This window comes from Sylvia atricapilla, chromosome 8, assembly GCF_009819655.1.
Source record: "Sylvia atricapilla isolate bSylAtr1 chromosome 8, bSylAtr1.pri, whole genome shotgun sequence".
Classification (NCBI taxonomy): domain Eukaryota; kingdom Metazoa; phylum Chordata; class Aves; order Passeriformes; family Sylviidae; genus Sylvia; species Sylvia atricapilla.
The window spans coordinates 20645388-20667429 of NC_089147.1; the positions used below are offsets into that span (position 1 = coordinate 20645388).

At 45.4% G+C, this 22042-nt stretch overlaps 2 protein-coding genes across 7 annotated transcripts in view; one reads left to right on the top strand and one right to left on the bottom strand.

Annotated features, from left to right (window-relative positions):
- Positions 1 to 2487: 2487 nt before the first annotated feature.
- Positions 2488 to 19494, bottom strand: SYNPO2L (synaptopodin 2 like). The gene is made up of 3 exons (XM_066324454.1): positions 19182 to 19494; positions 5704 to 5855; positions 2488 to 3220 (listed from the first exon to the last, which is right to left on the bottom strand). Exons 1-3 carry the CDS (start codon positions 19284 to 19286, stop codon positions 2488 to 2490), a joined length of 990 nt encoding a protein of 329 aa, XP_066180551.1. The 5' UTR covers positions 19287 to 19494.
- A 2374-nt stretch (positions 19495 to 21868) lies between these two features.
- Positions 21869 to 22042, top strand: part of SEC24C (SEC24 homolog C, COPII coat complex component) — a 35548-nt gene continuing 35374 nt past the window's right edge. For all 6 annotated transcript variants that reach the window (XM_066324031.1, XM_066324033.1, XM_066324037.1 and 3 more), the window contains exon 1: positions 21869 to 21918. The gene's annotated coding sequence lies outside the window, so the exon portion shown is untranslated. The remainder of the gene's footprint in view (positions 21919 to 22042) is intronic.

The following is a 22042-nucleotide window of genomic DNA, read 5'->3' on the forward strand; positions in this document are numbered from 1 at the left end:
GCAGAACCTACAGGGAACCAAAAAATCTCACTTGCAATTGCTTGTGACAACTACAGTCTGATTCTCCCTGCCACAAGCTCCCACTTTCTGCTAACCTCCTGAAACTGATTTGGATTTTTTAAATTTATATTTCCTGTCTTTCTATCTCCTCCTTTTCTTTTGCACTGTGCTAGTTGCACATAAATCATCTCAGGAAGGGACTTGACTTGGCCCTTTACAGTGATGACAAACCGAGGGCCTAAAGATCCCCAGTTTCCCCAAGGATTAATCACCTCTCTAAAAAGAGCAATTTACAGTTTTAGTGGGAAGGAAATAAATTCATACTTTTGTTTCTACAAACTACCGGCTGTTCACAAACTTGACTGTTCGATAGTTCATTTAAAACATAGCAGAGTCCCTGTTTGCTAGCTGCTCTCTTACCCCACTAAGCAAACACCAGGGTGCATAGAAGCCAGTGGGTAGTGATGCAGACTGAAGTTTTTTACTTGTAGGGCAAATTCTCCTGCATTTGAGGGATGTATGGCTCCCCACAGTGCCCAGTAGTCTGCATCACTAAAGCTCTGAGTGGGTTTTAAAGCAAGCACATCTAAGTTGTGTGTCCTGTGGAGAACTAAGATGACGTACATGCTTATCCCACAGGTTGAAAAAAATGAGCCAACACCAGTGTGCAAATAGAGCACGAACACTGGAATGAGAGAGGCCCAAACCTCCCTGCAGGGGCTGTTGGCTCTCTAAGGAGAGTCTGCGGTGCTTCTGGGAACCCTAACTCCAGCTGGCTATACTGTTGCATCATCTCCTGCCATGGGATATTATCTTGCCAGCAAAAATGCTCTGAATTAAATACCTAGCTTTTCTGAGATCTCTCTGTACTGATGCCGTCCATGGAAATAAATCTTGATGTAAAGCAATTGCTCTTCTACTGCTAGGACTATCATGTGGCAGGGAGCAGCTGAACATGCCTTTCTCAACATTCACCTCATGCTTGTACATTATTCAAAGGGGGAAAAAATAGCTCCATCTTTAGGGAGGCTGAAGTAGCTGATTTCTTTCCTGTTCTAAGGAAAATGAGAGCTAAAGACTAGGAAGGGGTAGAACAAGGCATCAGGTCAGGTGCACTGCCCAGCAGAGCAAAACACAAAGGACCCTCTTAACACTGGAAAGAGGAGTAGGACAGTGCCCTGAAGGAAGCACCTAGGCTTGAAAGTTCCCTCTATAGAACTCCTTAGGCAAAACAGATAAAAGAATTATCCCAAGGAAAAGAGAAAAGAGAGGTTTAATAATTGGCTTCCAGTATTATCTGTCCTGGGTAAAATGTCTAGCATTCGAAGCAGAGGATCAGAAGTTAGAATCCACATGTTTTCCTTCTGATTCAGTCTAGTAACTTTTCTGTGTCTCTGTTTTTAATTGTCACTTTTTTTCAAGTCACTTTTTAAAACTTGCTTTATTTCCAGGCTCAGAGAAATGTAAAGTAGTCACTTATACTACACACTGAGTACATATATGAAAATATATGAAAGTATATATATGAGTACATATATGAAAATAAATTTATGATTACCTTGTTTTTAATATTACTAGATAGATCACAACTGTGAAATCAGATAATACTTTGTTCTGCCCTCATGTTTGGGCTTGAAATACTCCATGTGTAGCAGAATCCAGGAAAGATTTCACAATTAAGGTCACTTCAAGTCCACCACCCATATACTACGCTTTATTTTTCAGTATTTTATTCCACATAGAAAGGTCTTGACTATCAGGGATGGCACTACAAGGAACTGTTTTAAGAGCAGATTTACCATTTTCCTTGCTGGCAACCCTCCACTGCCTACACCTAAAAAGTTATAAATTCTACCTGAACTCACCAGCTGCTGCCAGACATGGGCATCCTTGCTGGAGTGAGTGCCTGCAGAGAAAGTTGATGTAGAAGAGTCCCTCCCTGAGCTGGACAGGGTGAGAGAAATGAATCAGTTACTGACAAGACTCTTTTGTGGCTATGCTGTCTGCAAATTATCTCTCATCATCCTTAGCTGTGTGATACTGCATGCCTCTGTGCCCATGGACAGCTGAACTGAACAGAGGGCTCCTTGTGAGCCTCTTGAAGTGAGTGTTCTGTGCTTGACACACAGGTAGCTAAGGAACAAACTGAGCTGCCACAATATTTCTGGAAAGCCAGGGAAATTTAACCTCCAAGTTCTTTCCTGACACCATCATGTCACCTGACTGTTCTTAGCCCAAAGTGTTGAAGAAACCGATGATATCCATCCTTTTTCAAGCATATAGAGGTACTAGAGCACAGGTGGTTGAATGACTGCAGCCTCTGTGAGTGACTCCCAGAGCCCAGACCCTTCTTTCTCTTATCTGTTTCTTAGATGAGGTACACCCCGGTGCCAAAGCTGCAGCAGAAAGCCCTGGTCTCCACAAGTCTGATTTGACTGCTGCTCCTTTGTAAACTAGAGGAGCTAACCCACCTGACATTTGCAGGAATCAGGCTTCTGGAAGGAGAATCCAGCACAAGGAAAAGCCATGGGTGAATGGCAATTTAGGGGACTTACTGGCCTGCTTGGCTTTCTCTGTATATGTGGTGGTTAGGTCTTCATCAATGGGATGTTCCACCGGCCCCACCATGGGGATGAGATGGCGTTCCGCTCGGATAGCCTTGGTGGCATGGGGCAGGAGCATTGCCTCTGGAGAAGGCTCCCGTCCCTCTGTTGACGGCGGCCGCAGCTGTCCCTCGCTGTCTGAGAACGGAGTGTCTGTGCGACTGCCAGGCAGACAGACAATCTCCCTCTTGGCCACCCCGCTGGCGCTGGCCAGCTCCGCTCCCCCCTGCGCAGCAGCCTCCGGCGTGCTCTCGTAGCCGCTCTGCTCAGACAGGGACACCTCGTCCTGAGGGGCATCCGCCCTGCCGCTGGTGCTGTCGGGCGGGGAGCGTGGGCTCTTCTTGCGAGCCCGGCGGTGCTTCTCCTGCGCCACGTTGTCAGCATCGCTGTCTGTCTCACCGTAGTAGGCCTCGCTGTCCGGGGGCGACGTGAGGCTCTCCAGGTGCCTCGGTGACCTCCACGGCTGGGAGGGCTGTGTGGTGGCTGGAGCTCCTCCTGCTGGTTCAGAGGTGAGTAACTGTGCCCCGGGGCTGAGCAGGGAGGGTGAAGAGAGCGCTCGCTGCCCTGGAGAAGGGGAACGCTGGAGCCACGGGCCAGTCTGGTCCCCACCAACTATCCTGTGGGGAGAAGGAAAAGTGGTGAGTGAGGTCTGGTTTGTGTAGCTAAACTGGAAGGAAACCCTGGCGTGAAAGAGGGCTACGGATTGGGACAGTGTTACAGATGTTTTTCAGGTGGTACAGACAACTGAAGTGTAGACACCAAGGACAGACCTGTCCCCGACATCAGCTACATGCTCTCATTCTGATTCTCTGCTTCGCGGCTCTATGGAAACCAGGTGTTGAACACTCAGAAATCAGAATGCCTGAAAACCATTAAAAAAATCGACCAAGCTTAATCAGCTCCCCAGGCATTTCTCCTGGAGAGATGAATTCCTGCATAGCAAGCATTCCCCAGGACAGAGAGACCTACCCTTCAGCCTGTGGCTTGTCAACAGAGAAAGGCTGGTGCTCAGCTATCACACTGCACTCCAGCTGCTCCTGCAGCTAAGACTGGGTCAAATTTGCAGATCCTGACACCCCCAAACTGCTTTAGTTCAGACTGGGCTCGCAAGAAGTCAGTGCTATTTGTTTGCTTTGACCTCTACATGGGATTAAATAGCAAATAAAGGCCCAAGTGATTTTTGGGGATAGGACTATGGTATCTGGTGGTAGGAGACCACTCTAATATTTAGCCTGCTCACTGTTGGACTGCTTCACAAGCTAACTAACTGGGTTTTGACGATCATATGCAGTCATGCTGGCCAGACTAATCCATGGTGGTGTTTGCCTTTGGCTTAGACATAGAAATTTCAAGCCTCTAAGACATCTGGAAGGGTGACCAGAGGAGGTGCTGGTCAGACTGGGGCAGTCAACCCTACTGCTGGCTTCCGGAGGGAAGGAGAATTGGCTGTGCTGACAGGAAAAGAGCCCATTCTGTCTTCCCTCTCCTCAAGAGTGAGTCTGGATTTAAATGGCGGTTTAACTCCAGCCCACACAGATGGAGCTGGGAACTTGTTCCTACTCTTGTCAGACTCACCATAGCTTATAAGAACTATAAAGGAGTCCTAAGTATTTGCCTTCTGAACATGCACACCATGAAGCCAGGCAGGCAGCATTGCCTCTGTAAAGCTGTGGAACTCATGACTTGGATCCCAATTCTAAACTCTGAAAAATTTATATGTATGTCAAATGCAAACTTTTATGGAAGCTAAGGGTGGGAGAATTTCTGTGGCAGTTCATTTTTTTAATACTCTTTGCCATTATGTAATCTCACTGGGGAGCAACCTCAACATTCCACAAGCAAAACAGAACAGTCCTTCCTCTTCTTTAAACACTTGACCAGGTAACTGAGAAGTATAACTGCTTGTAAGACAGTTTCTCTTGTTCTGTACTGTCAGGTCAGTGTCTTTCCCTTCCTCTTTTTCTGTAATACATATACTCCAGAGTCATCCAGCTACCTCTCCTTTCTGTACAGGAATGATTGGTGTTTTCTCTGGGAAGATAAAGATGAAGTGGAAATAGACATGTGATCAAGAAAGCAACCTTGGATGATTTCTCCACTACTCCAAATGAAGCCAACTGATTACATTATTTCCAAACCATCCAGTGTTGGCTCCATCCAGAGGGCTGCAAGAAGCCTGCCTTTGTCACTTTGTTAATTGAAAGTGTGCTGATTTTGACCGATTAGAATTTGCCCAGGCACCTGTTGGCTGCAGATAGGCTCCAGTGGTGTGAGATAAGGCCTTGGCAAGGGACCGGGAGCTATTCTGGACACCTTGTATAGAACTTACTCATCTCACTTAATCACAGCTAGGGTATAGAGTGAGCACATCAGAAGACACTGGCACTTTCTTAGATGCCAAGGGGAAGATCCTACATGCTCAGGCTTTCCTTCTCTGAGCACTGCCCACCTCTGTTCCTGCTTTACAGATGACAGCAACAGCGTGGCTGTCCCTCCCCACTGCTCACAGTGCTCACTCTGTCTTTTCAGGACTGTAGAAGATCACATCTCCCAGCCCCCTTCACCAGAGCCTGATTTTCTGAGGGTGGCTTCTGTTTAGGCAGTAGAATGGACTAGCTAGGACTTCACACAGCTTTGCTGCCTTCACCTTTATAGGATTATTCATTTATAGCTTGGGCCGCATCCAGCATGGACTGACGCACTGGGTTAACTTAGCACAGGGAGGATGAGGAACATTACTGGGACTATTTTTTGTCCATAAATTTGAGCCTGATCTCCAGTACTCTCCTGAACCAGAGACTGGCACAGATACTTCTTCCCACAAAAAGGGGGCTTAGCCACACACTTCTCATCTTTGTGGGAAGTCAGTATACAGACTGTTTGACTACAACAGCCCACTGTAAGACAGGGCAAAGCATTGAGATGTCCACATGTTAGCCATGTTAGGATATGGGTAAGTCCTCCTGGTACACCTTGCAGTATGGTGAAACCAAAGGTTTCCTGCCTGCCTTGTTTCTGCTGGATGTGGACAGCTGCTGTACTGGATGAAAACACTCTACTGCCTGCACTGTCACAGCACTGGCACTTGGGAGCAGGTTACCTTTTCACACGGATGTTGAGCATGCCATTGGAGGAATCGATGATCTGCATGGCATTAGCATGAGACAGGCCAGCACATGACTTCCCATTGATAGATACTAGAACATCGTTTTCCCACAGGCCTCCACGGCATGCTTTGCTTCTCTTTCGAATCTGAAAAAGCAGAAGAGAGGATAAGGATGAAGGGAAGAACAGCAGCTATTTAGTTCAGTTGCTTGTCTCTTGCTGGCCCTTCTATTGCGCCATTTCTCACAGAATAAAATAAGGCCTAAGACTACTGTGCTGACAGAGTGGAGCACTAATCATCTTGGATGAGCCCTGGCTGTGCCTTTTGGTCTCTGTATTCCTGTTAATTCCAAGAATCACTCTGCTGAGCATAGGTCTGACCTGATCACCAACCCTATTCAAGTTCTTTAGTGCAGATGAAAGACTCAAGAATATCTACATGTTCTCCTCCTCTTGTTCCCTGTCTCCAAAGTTGGTTAGGGAGTCTGTGTTTCAGAGGAGGAACAGGCTATGCCTGTACATGACCATGTGTCCTTCTGCATGCCCCTACTGTACTTCCTTGGTATGATCCCTGACTCATGCAGAGCCTCTGCAAGTACCATCCTCAGGGAAGCTGACAGTGGGGAGAGGTGGCGGTTCCAAGGCATATTCTGTTGTTAAGCATTCCTGCTCCAATGGCTTTGGTCAGTGTATTTCTGGATGTCTGCATCAGGCCATATGGTGTCCTGTTACACAAGTGTAAACTTGGAATAAATCTTTAGCCTTAACAGGAGTTGTGCAAGATATGCATTGCTATATCTGAGAAGGGGATCGGAGTCACTGGTTCCAGGCGAGCTCCTAGATATGGCCTCTCATGGCCATCTTGCACCAAGTGTTTCCTCTCCTTTGCATTCCATCATCCACCAGTTAAACTTCTTACCAACTATGCCTAGCCTTTCTGCTAGGGCAACCAAGCAAGCAAACCAAGTGCCCACTCAGCCAAAAACCACAGACCTCTCGATATAGGCAAGCAGTGAGGATAGTCTTGTAGGACAGCTTGACACCCATTATGTACCCATTTTGCACATGAAAGAATAGCCAGGTAAAATCACTGGGTCAGAGCAAGTCAGGACCAAGGTAGTATTGCACTCTATTTGTAGATTCTTCTCAAATATTCTTCAGATCTTGCAGTTAAGTGAAAGACAAACCAGTGAATAGCTCTTTAACAGGGGGTGCAGTGAACAGACTGTGTCAGATCCCTGCAGAGAAGTAATACTCAACAGGGCACCTTCGCCCATATCTCACAGCCTTTCTGCTTGAGCCACCAGACTCATCTATAACATTATAAAGCTACTTTGCCCACACTCCCATGGCAGCTTCAGGAAAGAGAAGTGAATGTGGGAGGATTGCTGCCCTGTCATTATTCTTGCAGGAGCATCAGAGGAGCAGGAAAGGAGAGAGCTGGAGTCCTAAGGAAATCCCGTGGCACAATTGGCTGGTCTTAGGGCCCAGGCCCCATGCACCCATGGGATGTGTCAGTGCTTTTGGTTTGACCCTGCTGGCCTGTGTTGAGCAGACAGGAGCAATACTCCTCCCAGGTCAGCCTGTCAGCAGGACTGAGAGGTGTTGGGCAAGAAGATGGAAAGAGGAGGTCTATGCTTCAAGTTGTTTTTGTGCTCACTGGTACTTTATCACTCTGTAGCCTTTCCAACTTGACCCCAAATCTTGCCTGCATGCTTAAAATAGGGATTGGCTCATCCCAGCTGCCACATCCATCAGCCTCTGTCATTTTAGTCCTTTATCTACCTCCTTGTTAATACAAGCCCGGAATAAGCATGTGTAGGTCTGTAACGAACTACTGCTGAAGAACCTCTGTTACAGTAGAAATGCTGCTTCCTGATACTTCCTTCTGATGCAACTGTTAACTGAGGCAGTAAAGAAGTCACATTTTCCAGTGCTGACACAGCAGCTAATGAAAAGAGTTAAGAAGTTGGAAAGAGGTTAAAAGGAGGGTTTCCTAGTATTCCCCAAAAGGCCAACTGCTGCTCCATACCCAAGTACTTGGTGCTTAGCACTGGAATGGGAACATACTTGCTGAGTATCTGTCCAGTTGTGGAGCGAGGGGACTGGGGGTTAAAGGCTGTCAACAGGTGCTCAAAGCATTCCTCACATCCCATGGTATTCCTCCCTGCTCACTGAAACCAAGGATGTAGGCTGGTGACCAGCCAGAACAGCAACAATAAACTTCCTGCAATTCTCTAGTCTCTCAGTACTGCAAGTCTTTGAAGGCAAGTGTTTGGGGTTCCCAGGCAGGAAGGGTCAGGCTGTGCTCCCAACACTGTCTGATGCTGTTTCAGGTACCTTTACACCAGAGAAGGCTGGTGGGACTCAAGTAGGCCATGTGGGCTGATAATCATGAGCAGGCAATGCATTTTTCTCATGGTTAGTGAGAATGCTGGGTCTGGTTTGGTCTGTGTTCCAATTTTACTGGACTGACAGAAAGCACATGCACTAAAGCAACTATTGGTACTTCAGTGCTCTACAATCCAGGGAGTACTTTTCCATGGGTCCATTCCTTTCTGGGAAAACAGGACCAGGTTTCTTCCAGTGCAGGAAGACACCTGTAGAATCTGAAAATAGCATGTGTCTGGCTCAGTCTTCCACAGATCTATAAACGGTCACTGGAAGTTTATGAATTTGCTTTCTGGGATAAGAGGGAAATGAAACTATCCACAGCTTAATTTTTTACACCAAACCCCTACCCCACTGCATTTGCCAGGGAGAAAGGCAAAGGGGTTAAACACAGGAGAGGATTGTGCATAGAAAGAAGGACAGGACAGGACTTAATCCACAGCCACGACAGCAGGGTGCAGTGTGCTAGAGGCTGCAGAGGCTCTGGACAGAGAGCAACACAAGCCTGCCAGTTTTTATATAACTGCCAGCTCTGTGCCGTAGAGACTTTAATGACAACCCATAACCTGCTCATCTTAAATGGCAGTCTTTGAGGCCCCAGGCCAGGGTGGCTGCCCAGTCCAAAAGCCAGGTTCCCTCCCCATCCTGAAGGTCAGGCTGCCCTCAGGATCAGCCACTTGCTCCCGATGTCCAAAGATGCCCTCTCCTGGGCACCCAGAGAGCCACATGAAGTGTCACTTACAGGGAGCTTCTGCTTAAGCTGCAGAAAGCTTGGAAGGTGTCACCCAAACTGTTCTGAAGAGGTGGGAAAAGTTGGGAAAAGTGGTGTTTCAAAGAGAAAACCTCTGCTTTCTTTAACACATACCTGGAGAGCTTTCCTGTGCAAATGAGAAGCAGCTCTGACAAGTGGTCAGGGTTGGCCCAGACCTGGCCCTAGGGGATTGCACTGTCCAACCTTCTAGCACATACTGGGGAGGACTGACCTCTCCTGTGTGAGGAGCCCTACAAATTCTGTGAGCCTCTTGTAACTGACTGTTAGACCTTCCACTCCATGCCTCAGTGGACGCATTCTCCCACGGCATACTCAGGTTTAGGAAATCCCAATTTCAGAATCTTATGGATTTATGCTACTGGAAATATAAATCAGTGTGAAAAACTGGAACACATTTACTCAGAAAAGTGTCCATGTCTCTGCCCTCTCAGCAGGAGATCTGTAGCAACAAGAGAGCTCTTGTCTCTTTTCAGAAAGGTTCAGGTCTCTGCAGAACTTACGTACATGCACATACACGTTTTCTTTCCTTACTTTGCCTGCTTCCTCCCATTGATCATGTTCAATCAGACAGAAGGGAAAGAACAGAGGTAGTTGAGACAGAAAAAAAAAGGAACAATTGAGGAGAAAAGGAACAAGAAAAGGTGTTAAAAGGAAGGTCGGTGCTAGGTGAGGTCAGGAGGGCCAGGGTTGAGATCAGGCTTTAAAGTACAGTACGAGTTTGCTTGTACAGCCCTAGGCAGACAAAAGGACATGTTGCCTGTTGACGTGTCTTGGGGAATTCAGCCTAGTTTTCAGGAACAGAATGCAAGAGAGGAGGGGGTCAGATGCAACTTGGCAGCATCTGTCCTTCAGTAGGGACTATATTTAGACAGTGGTATCTGGGGGCTGAACACATGCTGGGATGCTAAGAATAGAGTAATCCTGATAGTAACTCAGTGGCTTCACATCTTGCCTCAGTACAGCCCAGGGAACCTGTCTTGAAACTTTGCAACCACTCTCCCTGCTGGCCAGTGCAGCTTCTTTGGAATGAAGTATGCTATGGGTAAATAGAAGTGGTTTGCAGTGTAGACTCCTCACTCATCTCTCACCTTACCTCCCCAAGCCACCTCCCACTTCCTGTCAGTGGAAGAGTTCAGCCTATAAGGTAGGAAGATAAATTTTATTATTGGTCTTCCCATAATCTCCTACAATCCTTACAGCAGAAACCTAGCAACCTCAGTTCAAGTCAGAGTTTTATATTGAATACAATTCATCTTCCCACCCAATGCCCTTCCACTCTCTGACTGCATCTCTCAACACACAGCCATCCCCTTCCCCCAGAAGGTACAATGCCATGGGGTCCAACACTCCATACAACCTGGCAGTGTTTAGATTTCATTTCCTGTTATGTGAAATGCTGTCCTGTCACAGAGTTCTCATGGAGAGGTAAGAAATTACTTTTTGTGGTATAAAGCATTACCAAAATTGAATGACTCAACCAAGAGCCAACCAGCATGTGGGTCTGCTCCTCCTAGAACTTCCTGTTCAGCTGAACCACAAAGAGAGCAGTTGCTAGATTTAAAACCAGAAACAAACACCCTCCATCTCTTCTTTCTGAAGATGTGTATTCGTATCATTTTGGTTATTGGGCCGGTTTGGTTTTCATTCAAGGTCAGAATTTACTCTTTTTTTGTGTAAGGAAGGGTACCCCTGTGGCTAGAGCAAGGAGATGGCTGGAGTGGGCAGATGGCTGGAGTGGGATTCAGAAGACCTGGATGATTTCTTGTGTGACCTCGGAGAAGACACTCAGACTGTAAACCATAAAAGGCAGGAGCCTGGGAACCAGGACATTTTCAAGCAGTCTTTCCGTACTCAGTTGCCCACCTGAACACAGTGATCTAGTGAGATATTTTCCCTATGTCTTATCTATTAAGTACCAAATAATATCACATCCTCGTGTCAATGCTATGTTTTTATTGGAAGCTATTTTACAGGAGAATATCTGTTATAATTACACTAAGCATTACAACTACACAGGAAGTTAATTCCAGTAATTTCCTGATGAAACGTTGTATTCCTTCTTAAGAGGTGACACCAGAAGACTTGCCTCTTAGTAAAGTAGGTCCCGTATCTCTGCAGACTTACTTCACAGGTGAAGCTTAATTAGGGAGTTTTTACACAAAGAAAGAGGGGAGAAAACACATACTTTGTGGGATGGACACAGCAAGGGAGAGGGGTGAAAAGATGTATCTTAAGTGGCAGGACAGGCTCGGGTGGCTTCTGGGCAAGGGGTTTAGCAACAAGAACTGGTAGTGGAAGAGGATGCTAGTGCTGGTCAGTTGGTTAAGTACATGTCAGGCTACTGTAAAATATGTTACTGCCTAGAGTCTACTGGTGCTGGAACGAGAGAACAAATTCTTAGATGCACTAGATTTAATTCTGACTTGTACCAGGGGATACAAGCTGATATAGAACAAACACAAACAATCAGGAATTGTTGGTTTTCTCTTTCTGTTGGTTTTCTCTTACTGATACTAAGTGCCTTAAAATGAGGGGTTTTTTTGTTGTGGTTATACAAGAGAGTGAAGAAAAAAAACAACCTCAAACAATCCACTTACTTTTCCTAAGCAAAAAATTTAGCACAGGTGTCATTGTGAGGAGCAAGTTTCTAGCTGGAGGTGGCCCTAGGTAGAGAAAAAGAGGTTTTATCTCCACAGCTGTTTGTTACTTGATGGTAGATAGCTGAAAAGTGACTGAAATGTAATATTAATGACAAAGAATAATGCCACATATACTAGAATAGATATTAAAAGTACTTGATAAGCATTTTACCCTCAACAGAGTAAGCAGGAGGATATAAAGTGGTTTTTATATGAAGCAAGGATTCAGAAGGAACAGATATATTTTTAAAATAATTGTACCAGGTCCCACATTTAGGAGCTGTGAGAAAAGCAACAAATATTCAGAAAAAACATGCTTATACATGTCCCATGTAAGCCGTTTTTCTGGAGGCTCAGCCTGGCTCCTGTGCCATAAAAAAAAATTTAGAATCTAAACCTAATGGAATTGAAGGTCATAAGCCAATCTAGCAACCAAAATGTCTTTTTACAGGTACAGCCACTGATCTGAGAGAGAAGAAGGGAAAGACCCTTGAACACAGGGCAGAATTATCCAGAGACATAGCTTCAGTCCTCCAGAACGATGTGTTCCCAGCCTTTGCACTCCATGCTGATACTGTGCTCTAAGGGGCCATGAGCATTTGCAAGCCCTGAAAAAAACCTTTCTCAAAACAGAAGGCTCCTTTCAGCTGCTACTAATTGTTGAACAGCAACAGTCTTAAGTATGTTATGCTTCCACAGTATTTATGCTGAGAGAGGGCAAATTAGAAGAAGACATATCTACTATTATTTTGATAGAATGAGGGTCACTTTTGTTTGCAAAAAAATACTGAACACAGCATTCATAAATATTGCAAGAGTGGGTTACTGCACCAAAAGACAGCACTCAGTAACCCAAAGGCAGCCTCTCAGCAATAGTCTGAGGAGGATAAGCACCGTTGTTCTGTGGCAGCAAGGACAGGATCAGCCACAAGTATGGATTAGAGAAGTACCCCATTCACCTGAAGGATCTAGGGCACTTAGGTACAGAGAGCTTCCCGTGCTTTGCAACATCTTTGTAGTCACCTTGTAGGTATGAATGTGCATCAAAAACCAGACTGAGCCTCCACAGATGCATTCAGTAGTTCTCGCCACTAGCAGGCTGAATAATGTCATCGAATGAACCTGAGCTCTGGACTGCAACTACTGTAGCATTAAACTGTTGAAATGATCCTTGGCACTCCTTTGGTTCAGATCAGCTATTGCTGTCCAGAACAATTCCCAGGCAGTTTGGGAGCTAGAACACGCCATCCCCAGAGCCACTGCCTGTGGGCATGTGGCCATTTTGTTTGGAAGGGTAGAAAATGTTAATTGCTGGGCTTCATTACACTCTGTAGCAGCTGGCATAAGTGTCAGAGATGATCCCAAGTACATTTAATGCACCAGGTATAGATGGAGCATGTATGGTTTCACTGCAACTTCTCATCAAGAGACTCTTCCAGGTCCTCGGAAAGTTCCACTGGTGCCACAGCATGTGCTCCCTCACTAGCAGCCAAGTGTAGCACCTGCCTAAGTGCCAAGAGCCATAAAATATGTGCAGGAGCACTCCCAAAGCAGCTTGAGGCACTCCAAAACCAGCATTACTGACTGCTACAGACTAGCAGTGTTTTTTGAGGTGTGACAGTAAACTTTGTGAAAACAGATAAAGAACGGGCTGCCCACTGAAAAGGGGAGAGGAGGAGAAGGTGTTCACAAATCTGTAAGCTATCTGGATTAGAGCTGGCACCTCCAGCAGGAATAGTGTCACATGAGCAAAGGAGAATGGCACAGAGCACCCAGGCTGTGTATTACAGGGAGCAGTGACATGGCAAACATGCAGCAAGGATAATTTGCAGAGGAGACGGTAGAAACAGTGAATTAGCAGAGAACCATACAGGAAAAAGTGGGAATATGTGGGAAAGAGCTAAAAAGGCGGTTGTGATGAACTGCTCTTAAAACACAAAACAATTTTTGGTTTTAGAACCAATACAAGCCTTGTTACTGCTTCCCCTAACAATTCCCCTGACATTGCTGCAGAGTATTTGTACAGAACAGCCAACTGAGTCTCTTGAGCTACCAGGGCCAATCCTCTGTAGTTTTCAGAGGCCATATTGTTTACTCCAGTTCATAAACTGACTCAAAAGATTTTCAATTATTTTTCTAGATTGGAAAGTCATGCTGAACCTCCCTGGCTAGTTGTTCCATGCTGTCAACGCTGTCACCTATATTTGAACAGTGTTGCTTGTGTTTGCTCAACATCTATTTGTAGATTGCAGTTACCTCTTTCAATATTTTGCTAGGTGAAAGAAGCCTTCTCTCCTCCTCTCCTTTCCAATGGCTGCTCTACCTTACATTTATTTTCCTTGAAAGGGGCTGATTCTATAAGTATGGTATTTTCAGTGATTTCCCCCTTGTGCATTAGACAGTAATATCAATGCCATCCTAGCTCTCTTAGACATTCTGCCAGAGGCTCATTTGTTTATGTTTGCCTTTTTTTTTTTTTTTTTTCCCAGAGATTCATAATTTTGTTGGCTTATTATTGGTGATGCATTAATATGCCCAGGTCCTTTGCCTCTATTATCAGTACCAGCTGTAAAGACTCAGTTTCCTCTATTTTGTTAGTATTACTTGTACATGTGCTGGAGGTAGAAGTGCTTTCCTTGCTTTTTATAGAAATAGAGAAAGTAACTGTGTTTGCTGCTTATTGAATAAATCTCGTTTTGTAGCAGGATCCCTGAAGGCAGGTTTGTGTGCACTTGCATAATCTTAAAACTGTCCTGTTCATCTTCATAAAAATTATTTCCATTATATAATTTCATGATAGGTTGCTACTTCGGTTGATTAATGGGATTAGTGCTTACAACTTTCCTCAGACTAGCTATTTTACTTTTTGATTTGTTTCAAAAGCATTTGATGGACATATCCTTACTGCAAAGAAATCTTCCAGGAAACTGACAGTATCGTTCTCTCTTATCCTCTTTTCAGAATGAGTAAACCTTTCATCAGTTACAGCTGCATCTGAGGACCATGTACTTTCCCTCAGCCTTTCTAAAATAATAATCTTGCCATCTGTGGATCCTTTTTGTTCCTTGTGTTTATGCTTGCTCTCTTTCTTCCCTGATGACTGTTTCTGGTCAAAGATTTCTTATGTTGTGTTGTCATTTGCACCACAGCTACTGAGCTAGACCAAATCAGCCTTATTTTGTTGAGGGATAGTGTAAACTCCCACTAGAGCTTATCTGCTTCATGACATAAGAGGTAAAAGATTCATCAGGAATCACAATAAGCCAATATTGAATATGAATATTGGCCAATAAGCCAATATGAATCCAGAATAGTTCAACTGATTTCATTTTTCATTTAAAAGGACACTGCTATAACTAAAAACAAAATGAAGACTGTCCTTTGCTTTTTGGGTTCTTTAGCCTTTATTTCCCTCTTTGTTTCTCTAGTTCTCAGTATTCCTATCCTTTCTGATTTCTGCAGAATGATCCATGTCCTCTGTTGATGCTTGATTGTGCCATTTATCTGCCTGCCGAGCATATCAATGTCTGCCTTTCTTTCAGCTTACTCATTACAGCGTGATACTTTAATACAACCCTCATTGAGAATTCATCTATTCTTTGTCACTGAAGGCTCTCCAGACACTTAAGAGCTTTCTTGTGTTTATTTTTTGGTCTCACTCTCTACTCTCATAGCATCTGTTTTTTTGAGATGAACTATTAATGGTAGCCTTTCAAATATACATCAGCATGGTAGCCTTCAGATTCCCATTAGGCAATTTTAGCACCTGGACACTGCAAATTATTTTTTTGGTGGAACAAAAGAGTCAGTATGTGCTCTTGTAGGCAAGTTTAAAATGAAAGGAATAGGCATTTGCAGTTACAGATCTGGAACCATATAATCAGTTGCTGTTAATTTCAATCTTTCTTGTGTTACTTAAATTTGTGCTTTTTTTCCTCAGTATCCACTGGGCACTGCTGGAAGAAGCAATGTTCTGATCAAGGCAGGTACAGCTGGTTTGGCTCCGTAAGTTTACTTGAACACAGAATTAGTTATCATAGAATCATAAAATGGTTGGAAGGCATCTTAAAGATCATGTTATTCCAACCCCCCTGCCACCTTCCACTAGATCAGGCTGCTCAGAGCCCCATCCAACCTGGCCTCGAGCACTTCCAGGAATGGGGAAGCCACAACTTCTCTGGGCAACCTGGTCCAGTGCCTCACTACATCTAATCTAAATCTCTCTTCTTTTAGTTTAAGATAATCCCCCCTTATCCTATCACTGTCTATCCATCTAAAACACATCTCTCCCTCTTTTTCATAAGTTCCCTTCAGGTACTGGAAGGCCACAATGGGGGCTCCCCAGAGCCTTTTCTTTTCCAGGCTGAACAATCACAACTGTCTCAGCCTGTTTTCAGGAGAGGTGCTCCATCTCTTGGATCATCTAGATCCTCTAGACCCTAGGAATTCCACACCTTTCCTGCACTGAGGACTCCAGAGGTTTATGCAGTGCTCCAAGTGGGCAGAGGGGCAGAATCACCTCCCTCCACCTGCTGGCCACTCCTCTTTTGATGCAGCTCAGGATGCTGTTGGCCTTCTGGGCTGTCAGGGCACATTGTGGGCTCATACCCAGCTATGTACAACCCAAGAGACTGTCCACAAGTATGTAATTCCAGCGTCTTTCTCCAGGTGTGTCCCTGAACCCATAACCCACAGGGAGTTACTGAATGAACGGCATGGAAGCTCTGTGGCAGCTGGATCCAGCATGTGAGGATACAGCTGCTTTTCTACCCCTTTGTGTCGGCTGGACTGAGGTTTAGAATTCATCCTTTGCTTGGAGAAACAGTTTAAACTACAGCTATGCATCCTTTTAGTCTGTAGATAAATGGGTTCACACCCCACTTCCAACATGTTCATGTACTTTATTTTGTTACAGCCAGTTGAATACTTTGCACTAGGAAACACTTTCAAATGGACATATTCACTGTACATTTTGAGTTAACTGCAATTTGAAAAAAGCCAATAATTTAAGCCATCCTTATGAACACCTTATGAGTGAAAAACCAATTAGAGGCCCACCAAAGGGGAAAGGGGAGGGAAGGGAAGGGAAGGGAAGGGAAGGGAAGGGAAGGGAAGGGAAGGGAAGGGAAGGGAAGGGAAGGGAAGGGAAGGGAAGGAGAACCATAAAGCATACCCAAAGAATTTTCAGGAAAACAAAAAAAAGACGCCAAGAACAACAATCAGTGATTAATTTATCATAATCTCCATAAAGAGAAACAATAAAAAGATGATGGTGATGTAAACTTTAGAATGCATAAAGACAAGAAGACTATGAACTGTGTACACAGATCATGTAAGATGAGGGATTGTGAAGGGCGTTGTAATACAACAAGAGCAACTCAGGCAGGAAATCCCACTTAGTGCAGCATTTAGTCTTTGGTATTCCTGGTTGCTTGGTGTTACCAAATCTTCATGAGGAACTCACGTAAGACTTAGACAGGTAAGGCACTAGTTGTTCAGAAACAATTTTCTGTTTATCTGTAAGGTAAACCATTAGGACTACCAATTCTTAGGTATTTCCCAGGGCATGCCAATAACTACCTGAGGGGAAAGGATTTCCCTCCACATTGCATTATGCAAAAATTAGATGCACTGGTGAAACTTACAACTTCCTCTGAAATACTTGCAGGAAACACAAAGGAAGCAAGAAGCAGGACAAGAGGTGACTCTTAACCTAGTCTGGCTTAGCAATTCCAGCATCACTACAAGTCCAATATGTATCATTTATATATAATGTATTTGTTACACTTGATTAATTTCCCAAATTAACTTTTTATCACTTATTCCTCATTTGACTCCGCATCCAAAGGTAAGCATCTTTCCTTAGTGTTACTACTATGACTTTTCTAGCCTACAAGTTGAAATTGTCTAAAATGACAGCACTGGAATCTCTGAGACACAAACAGTATCCACTCAGTTATCTCCTGGCACCTATCAGCTATTCATGTCTGTATGTTCTATCACATGACACCTGGCAGGTGACATGTCTTCTAAGCAGGTTATATTCAGATATGATCTTCCTGGGCACCTGGTAAGGACCTAAAAATGCATTCTTTAGACTATTTAAATGGTGTTGCCTTTAAGACAGTATGTAGGATCACTGGATGCTATTAAATTCTAGGCAGTAATAGACAAAAAAGATAATTATAAAACGAAAATCCTGCCTAAAGAATGATGTATAATTTCAGCCTCAAATGGATTCGTATCAATTACATTTTCCATATTATTTTTAGTGCAATATCCAAGTATTGTAAATATATATATATTTGTATTGCTAGACTTCAAGTAAAGCACCCAGTTCTGGGTGAGAGCTCCTTCTAGTTAATACCTTCCTGCAAGTGCTACTAATCCTTGAGCGATATTCCATTCACCTTAAGGTGCAACTTAGCCTGGGTAATGACTAGTTCTTGCTGCTGTTCAATCCTGAGTAATCTTTATAGACACTCACAATCTCCTCCCACTTCAGTCCCAGTTTCTTGTCTACTGAGGGGAAAAACAAGTGTCAAAATAATCTTAGACCATGCAGAATTAATGTAGGCCCTGAAAATTCTATCTTCCTAACACCCACTGGTGCCGAACACCTGTTTCAAGGATACCAGTTCTTTCTTTTTAACACCTGAAACTCTATGAGTTTGTGCAGAAGTTGTTTTTGTGGAGAAAAATTATCTTTCTCAACATAAGAAACATTCACTTCAAGGCCAAGCTATGGGATTCCAAACCATTTGGAAGAAATTACGGCAAACACTCCATGACCTGGGGGGAGCCAAGTGACACAAAACATTTAATTTCAAAATTCTGTCAGAAGCATGGTCTGCTTAAGGAAACAGAAGGAGCTGGACAGAGCATTTTTTCATTCTTGCTGCTGGGTGCCTTCCAGTGAGATATCCCAAGATATCATTGTGTCAAGGCTAATGCAGCTGTTATGAGCTTAATAAAGAGGACATTTTTTTCTCCTAGTTTTCAATCTATTCAGTAGTTTTTCTGAAAAGACAGTGGTATCAGCTGTTTACCAAAAGTAGTGCAACACAAAGTTCATGTTTATTCCTTTTTTTAAAATTCCCATCCAAACAATTTTTTTCTTTAATTCTTAAACCAGTATTTGCTGTTTAGAGCATCACAAATATTCACTTCAGTGTTGAATAACTTTTACCAACAGAAGAGGCACTGAGAAATGTGCATCTGTTTTGAAAGCTGGAATACAGTAAAGAAGTGTTAGGGACAGTTAATTAAAAATACGGCTGTTACTGCTTCAATTTATTTCTCCTTTAGTTGGATGTCTTATATGAGTATTGAAGTTTCCATATTTGAGCCCTTTTCCCTGCACTGTCACTACGGTTATAGCTCTGCTGACAACTCGGGAGAGTTGTACAGCCTACAAAGTGTCTGAGCTGTACAGACCTGCACTGAAGCAGATCTTCACCTGACACTTGTCTCTACCTCAGTAGCATCTATTCCAGCACCCACAGCCCACCTCACACCCTGCTTGAGCACACCACCCAAGTTCTCCTTTTAAGATCTGCTGCCACAGTAAGGAGTTCCTGTGTTCCTTAACAGTTGTGAAAGATGCCCAACTCAGTAGGGATCTCTTAGCAGAACAACTTTGCTCTCACAGGTCGCACCTCAGGGTCCTACCTTTGACACTTGAAGGGGTCTTTTCTGCTCTGAACCCCCTTGCAGGCGGAAGCCCCAGGGGGCACCTCCAGACAGAGTGATGAGCATTTCTTCTTCAGCTCCCATGATTTCTGTGCTTTAGGTATTTTGTCTTCACAGTTTCAGTACAGACTCCAGTTCTTAACAGACAGAATCTTCTATTCCCATATTCACAATTCACACCACCACTCTCCAGTCCCCACAAGGCCCTCTGCTTGCTTTCTCCTTGAAGTTCACACACACACAAGAGTTGAGACTGTCAAGCCCAGCCGTCACTGCTCTTCTGGACTCTCAGCTGCTGCTCTGCCTATGATTAGACATTTGATTCTGCCCTTGGTAAGGGGCCAGAGTTGTCCTACACACGTGTCATGTCAATCTCACCCTCTGTGCCCCCCCGCATACATGATGGATCTCTCACCGGAACGTGGCTGAAAATAGCACACCTCCTGTCTCTCCAGAGCTTTGTCTGACACTCTTAAAGCTGGAAGCATTTCAGTAAAAATTTTATTTCCACTTTGCATTCCAAATGCAAATCTTAGAGTCACTCAGTACTCAGGATCCGTTAGTATGGGTTTCAGGCAAGGACATGTCACAGGCACAAAGTTGTACAAAACAGGTGATAGCACCTGACTCTATGAATTGAACAAAACTAGCTTGCAATTAATGTGCTCTCCACTTCTATTTTCTCCATGCAGCTAGTGTTATTATGCAGCTGCACTGTGAGCCTGCCCCAAAAGCCCCAGGCAGACTACAGATGTACTGTGCTCCCTCTGCAGTGTGCTGCTCCCTGACATCCCCGACATCCACTCGTAATACTAGACACAGGGACCAGAATAGCTGGGATTAGCTACACACACAGGATTCAAACAGTTCTCTGCAGGGCACTGCTTGCATAGACACAATGGCCAAGAGAGCCCAACGAGGTCAGAGAATCAGAGAATGGTTTGGGTTGGAAGGAACTTCTAAGGATCATCTAGCCCAACCCACCTGCAATGAGCAGGGACATTTTCAACTATATCAGATTGCTCAGAGCCCTGTCCAACATGACCTTGAGTGTTTCCAGCAATGGGGCATCTGCCACCATTCTGGACAGCCTGTTACAGTACTTCACCAGCCTCATACAGAATTTTTTTTCCTTATATCTAGTTTAAATCTACTCTGTTTTCATTTAAGACCATTACCCCATGTCTTGTAACTATAAGCCCTACTAAAAAGTCTGTCTCCAGCTTTCTTAAAAGCCTCCTTAAAGTACTGAAAGACCACAATAAGGTCTCGTCAAAATCTTCTTCAGGCCCAACTCTCTCAGCCTTTCTTAGTACAAGAAGCCCTCATCCCTCTGATCATTTTCTTGGCCTCCCTCTGGACCTGCTCCAATGGGTTTATGTCCTTCCCGTGCTGAAGACCTCAGAGCTGGATGCAGGTCTCCAGATGGGGTCTCACTAGAGCAGAGCAGAGTCTTTCAGTGGTTTTGCTTTAGGACCATGAGAGACAAGACCTCCTAGCCATCCCAAGCCAGGGAGTTATAGAAGAATTAAAGTCCATGTTCCCCCTTCCCCTACAAGGCTTAAAACATAATTTTCTGTTAAGGTCCTGAGGACAAGCTTACCCTTACCACTTCCTTACTCTGCATGTGCTTAGCTCTCAGTGACTAATATCCTTATACCGTAACATCCAGATGATGTACTTTTGTTGTGATGCCATTGCTTGGTTGACTACTCCGTTGGCAGTACTATAGCACCACTCATCCAGTGCATATTGCATATTGCTGGTGGGCACACACCAACACAATTACACAATCATCAAGGTTGGAAGAGACCTTTGAGGTCAAGTCCAAGCATCACCCAGCACTAGCACTGTAACCCCTAAACCACATCACCCAGCACCAGATCCTGATGCCTCTTCAACACCTCTGGGGTGTTGACTTCACCACATCCCTGGGCAGCCTATTCCAATGCCTGACCACTCTAACAGTAAAAATGTTTATAATATCTGAGTGTCCCTTGTCTCAGCTTTAGACCATTTTCTCTTGTCCTCTCTGTAGCCACACAAAAGACTAGTCCCCACTTCACTGCAATCTCCTTTCAGGCAGCTGTAGAGGGCGAGGAGATCGACGAGCCTCCTCTTCTCGAGACTGAACAATCCCAGGTCCTTCACCCATTCCTGAAAAATGAGTTTTCTAGACCCTTCACCAGCCTTGTTGCCCTTCTCTACACACGCTCCAGCATCTCAATGCCTTTTCTGGAGTGAGGGTGCCTGTAGGGCCTGCTGAAGGCAGTATCTGGGGTGTGCCCTCACCAGTGCCGAGTACGGAGGGACGATCACTCCGTTGTTGTCAGTAGGGAGCGAACAACTCTTTGCACCTTGGTGCAGGACTGGCCCCTGGTTACTCCACGGGCCGCAGCTGGGACAGGCGGCCAAGGGCACCGTGGTCATTGCTGTCCGCGGCTCGGCGGCGCTCGGCCGTGCCCCGCTGACGCCTCAGCCGCCGTGCGGGCAGCGCCGTGCGGGCACCGCGAGGAGCACGGCGAGGAGCACGGCGAGGAGCGCCCCGCGGCCCTTCCGCAGCCGCGCCCGCCCCCGCCGCGCGTCAGCGGCCGCGTCCTCCCGGCGCCTGCGCCGCATCCGGGCCGCGGCGGGCGGAGCGCGGACGTGGCAGCGGCGGGCGGGGAGCGGCGGGGCGGGAGCGGAAGCGGGCCCGGCAGTGGCGGCGGCAGCGGCGGTGAGTGGGGCCTGAGGGGGCTCCGGGTGGCCGGGCCCGCTGGCGGGGCTGTACGGCGCCCGCTGCCAGCGGGAGAGCGGCATCGCGCCCGGCACCGCGCCCCGCGGCCAGGCCGCGGCCCGGC

Excerpts from the sequence above, each read along its gene's own strand:
- SYNPO2L (XM_066324454.1), bottom strand. The coding sequence starts at position 19,286 with ATGGGAGCTGAAGAAGAAATGCTCATCACTCTGTCTGGAGGTGCCCCC. Across the intron at positions 5,856-19,181 it reads GACCCCTTCAAGTGTCAAAG|ATTCGAAAGAGAAGCAAAGC; the intron begins GTAGGACCCTGA and ends CTGCTTTTTCAG. Across the intron at positions 3,221-5,703 it reads CTCAACATCCGTGTGAAAAG|GATAGTTGGTGGGGACCAGA; the intron begins GTAACCTGCTCC and ends TTCTCCCCACAG.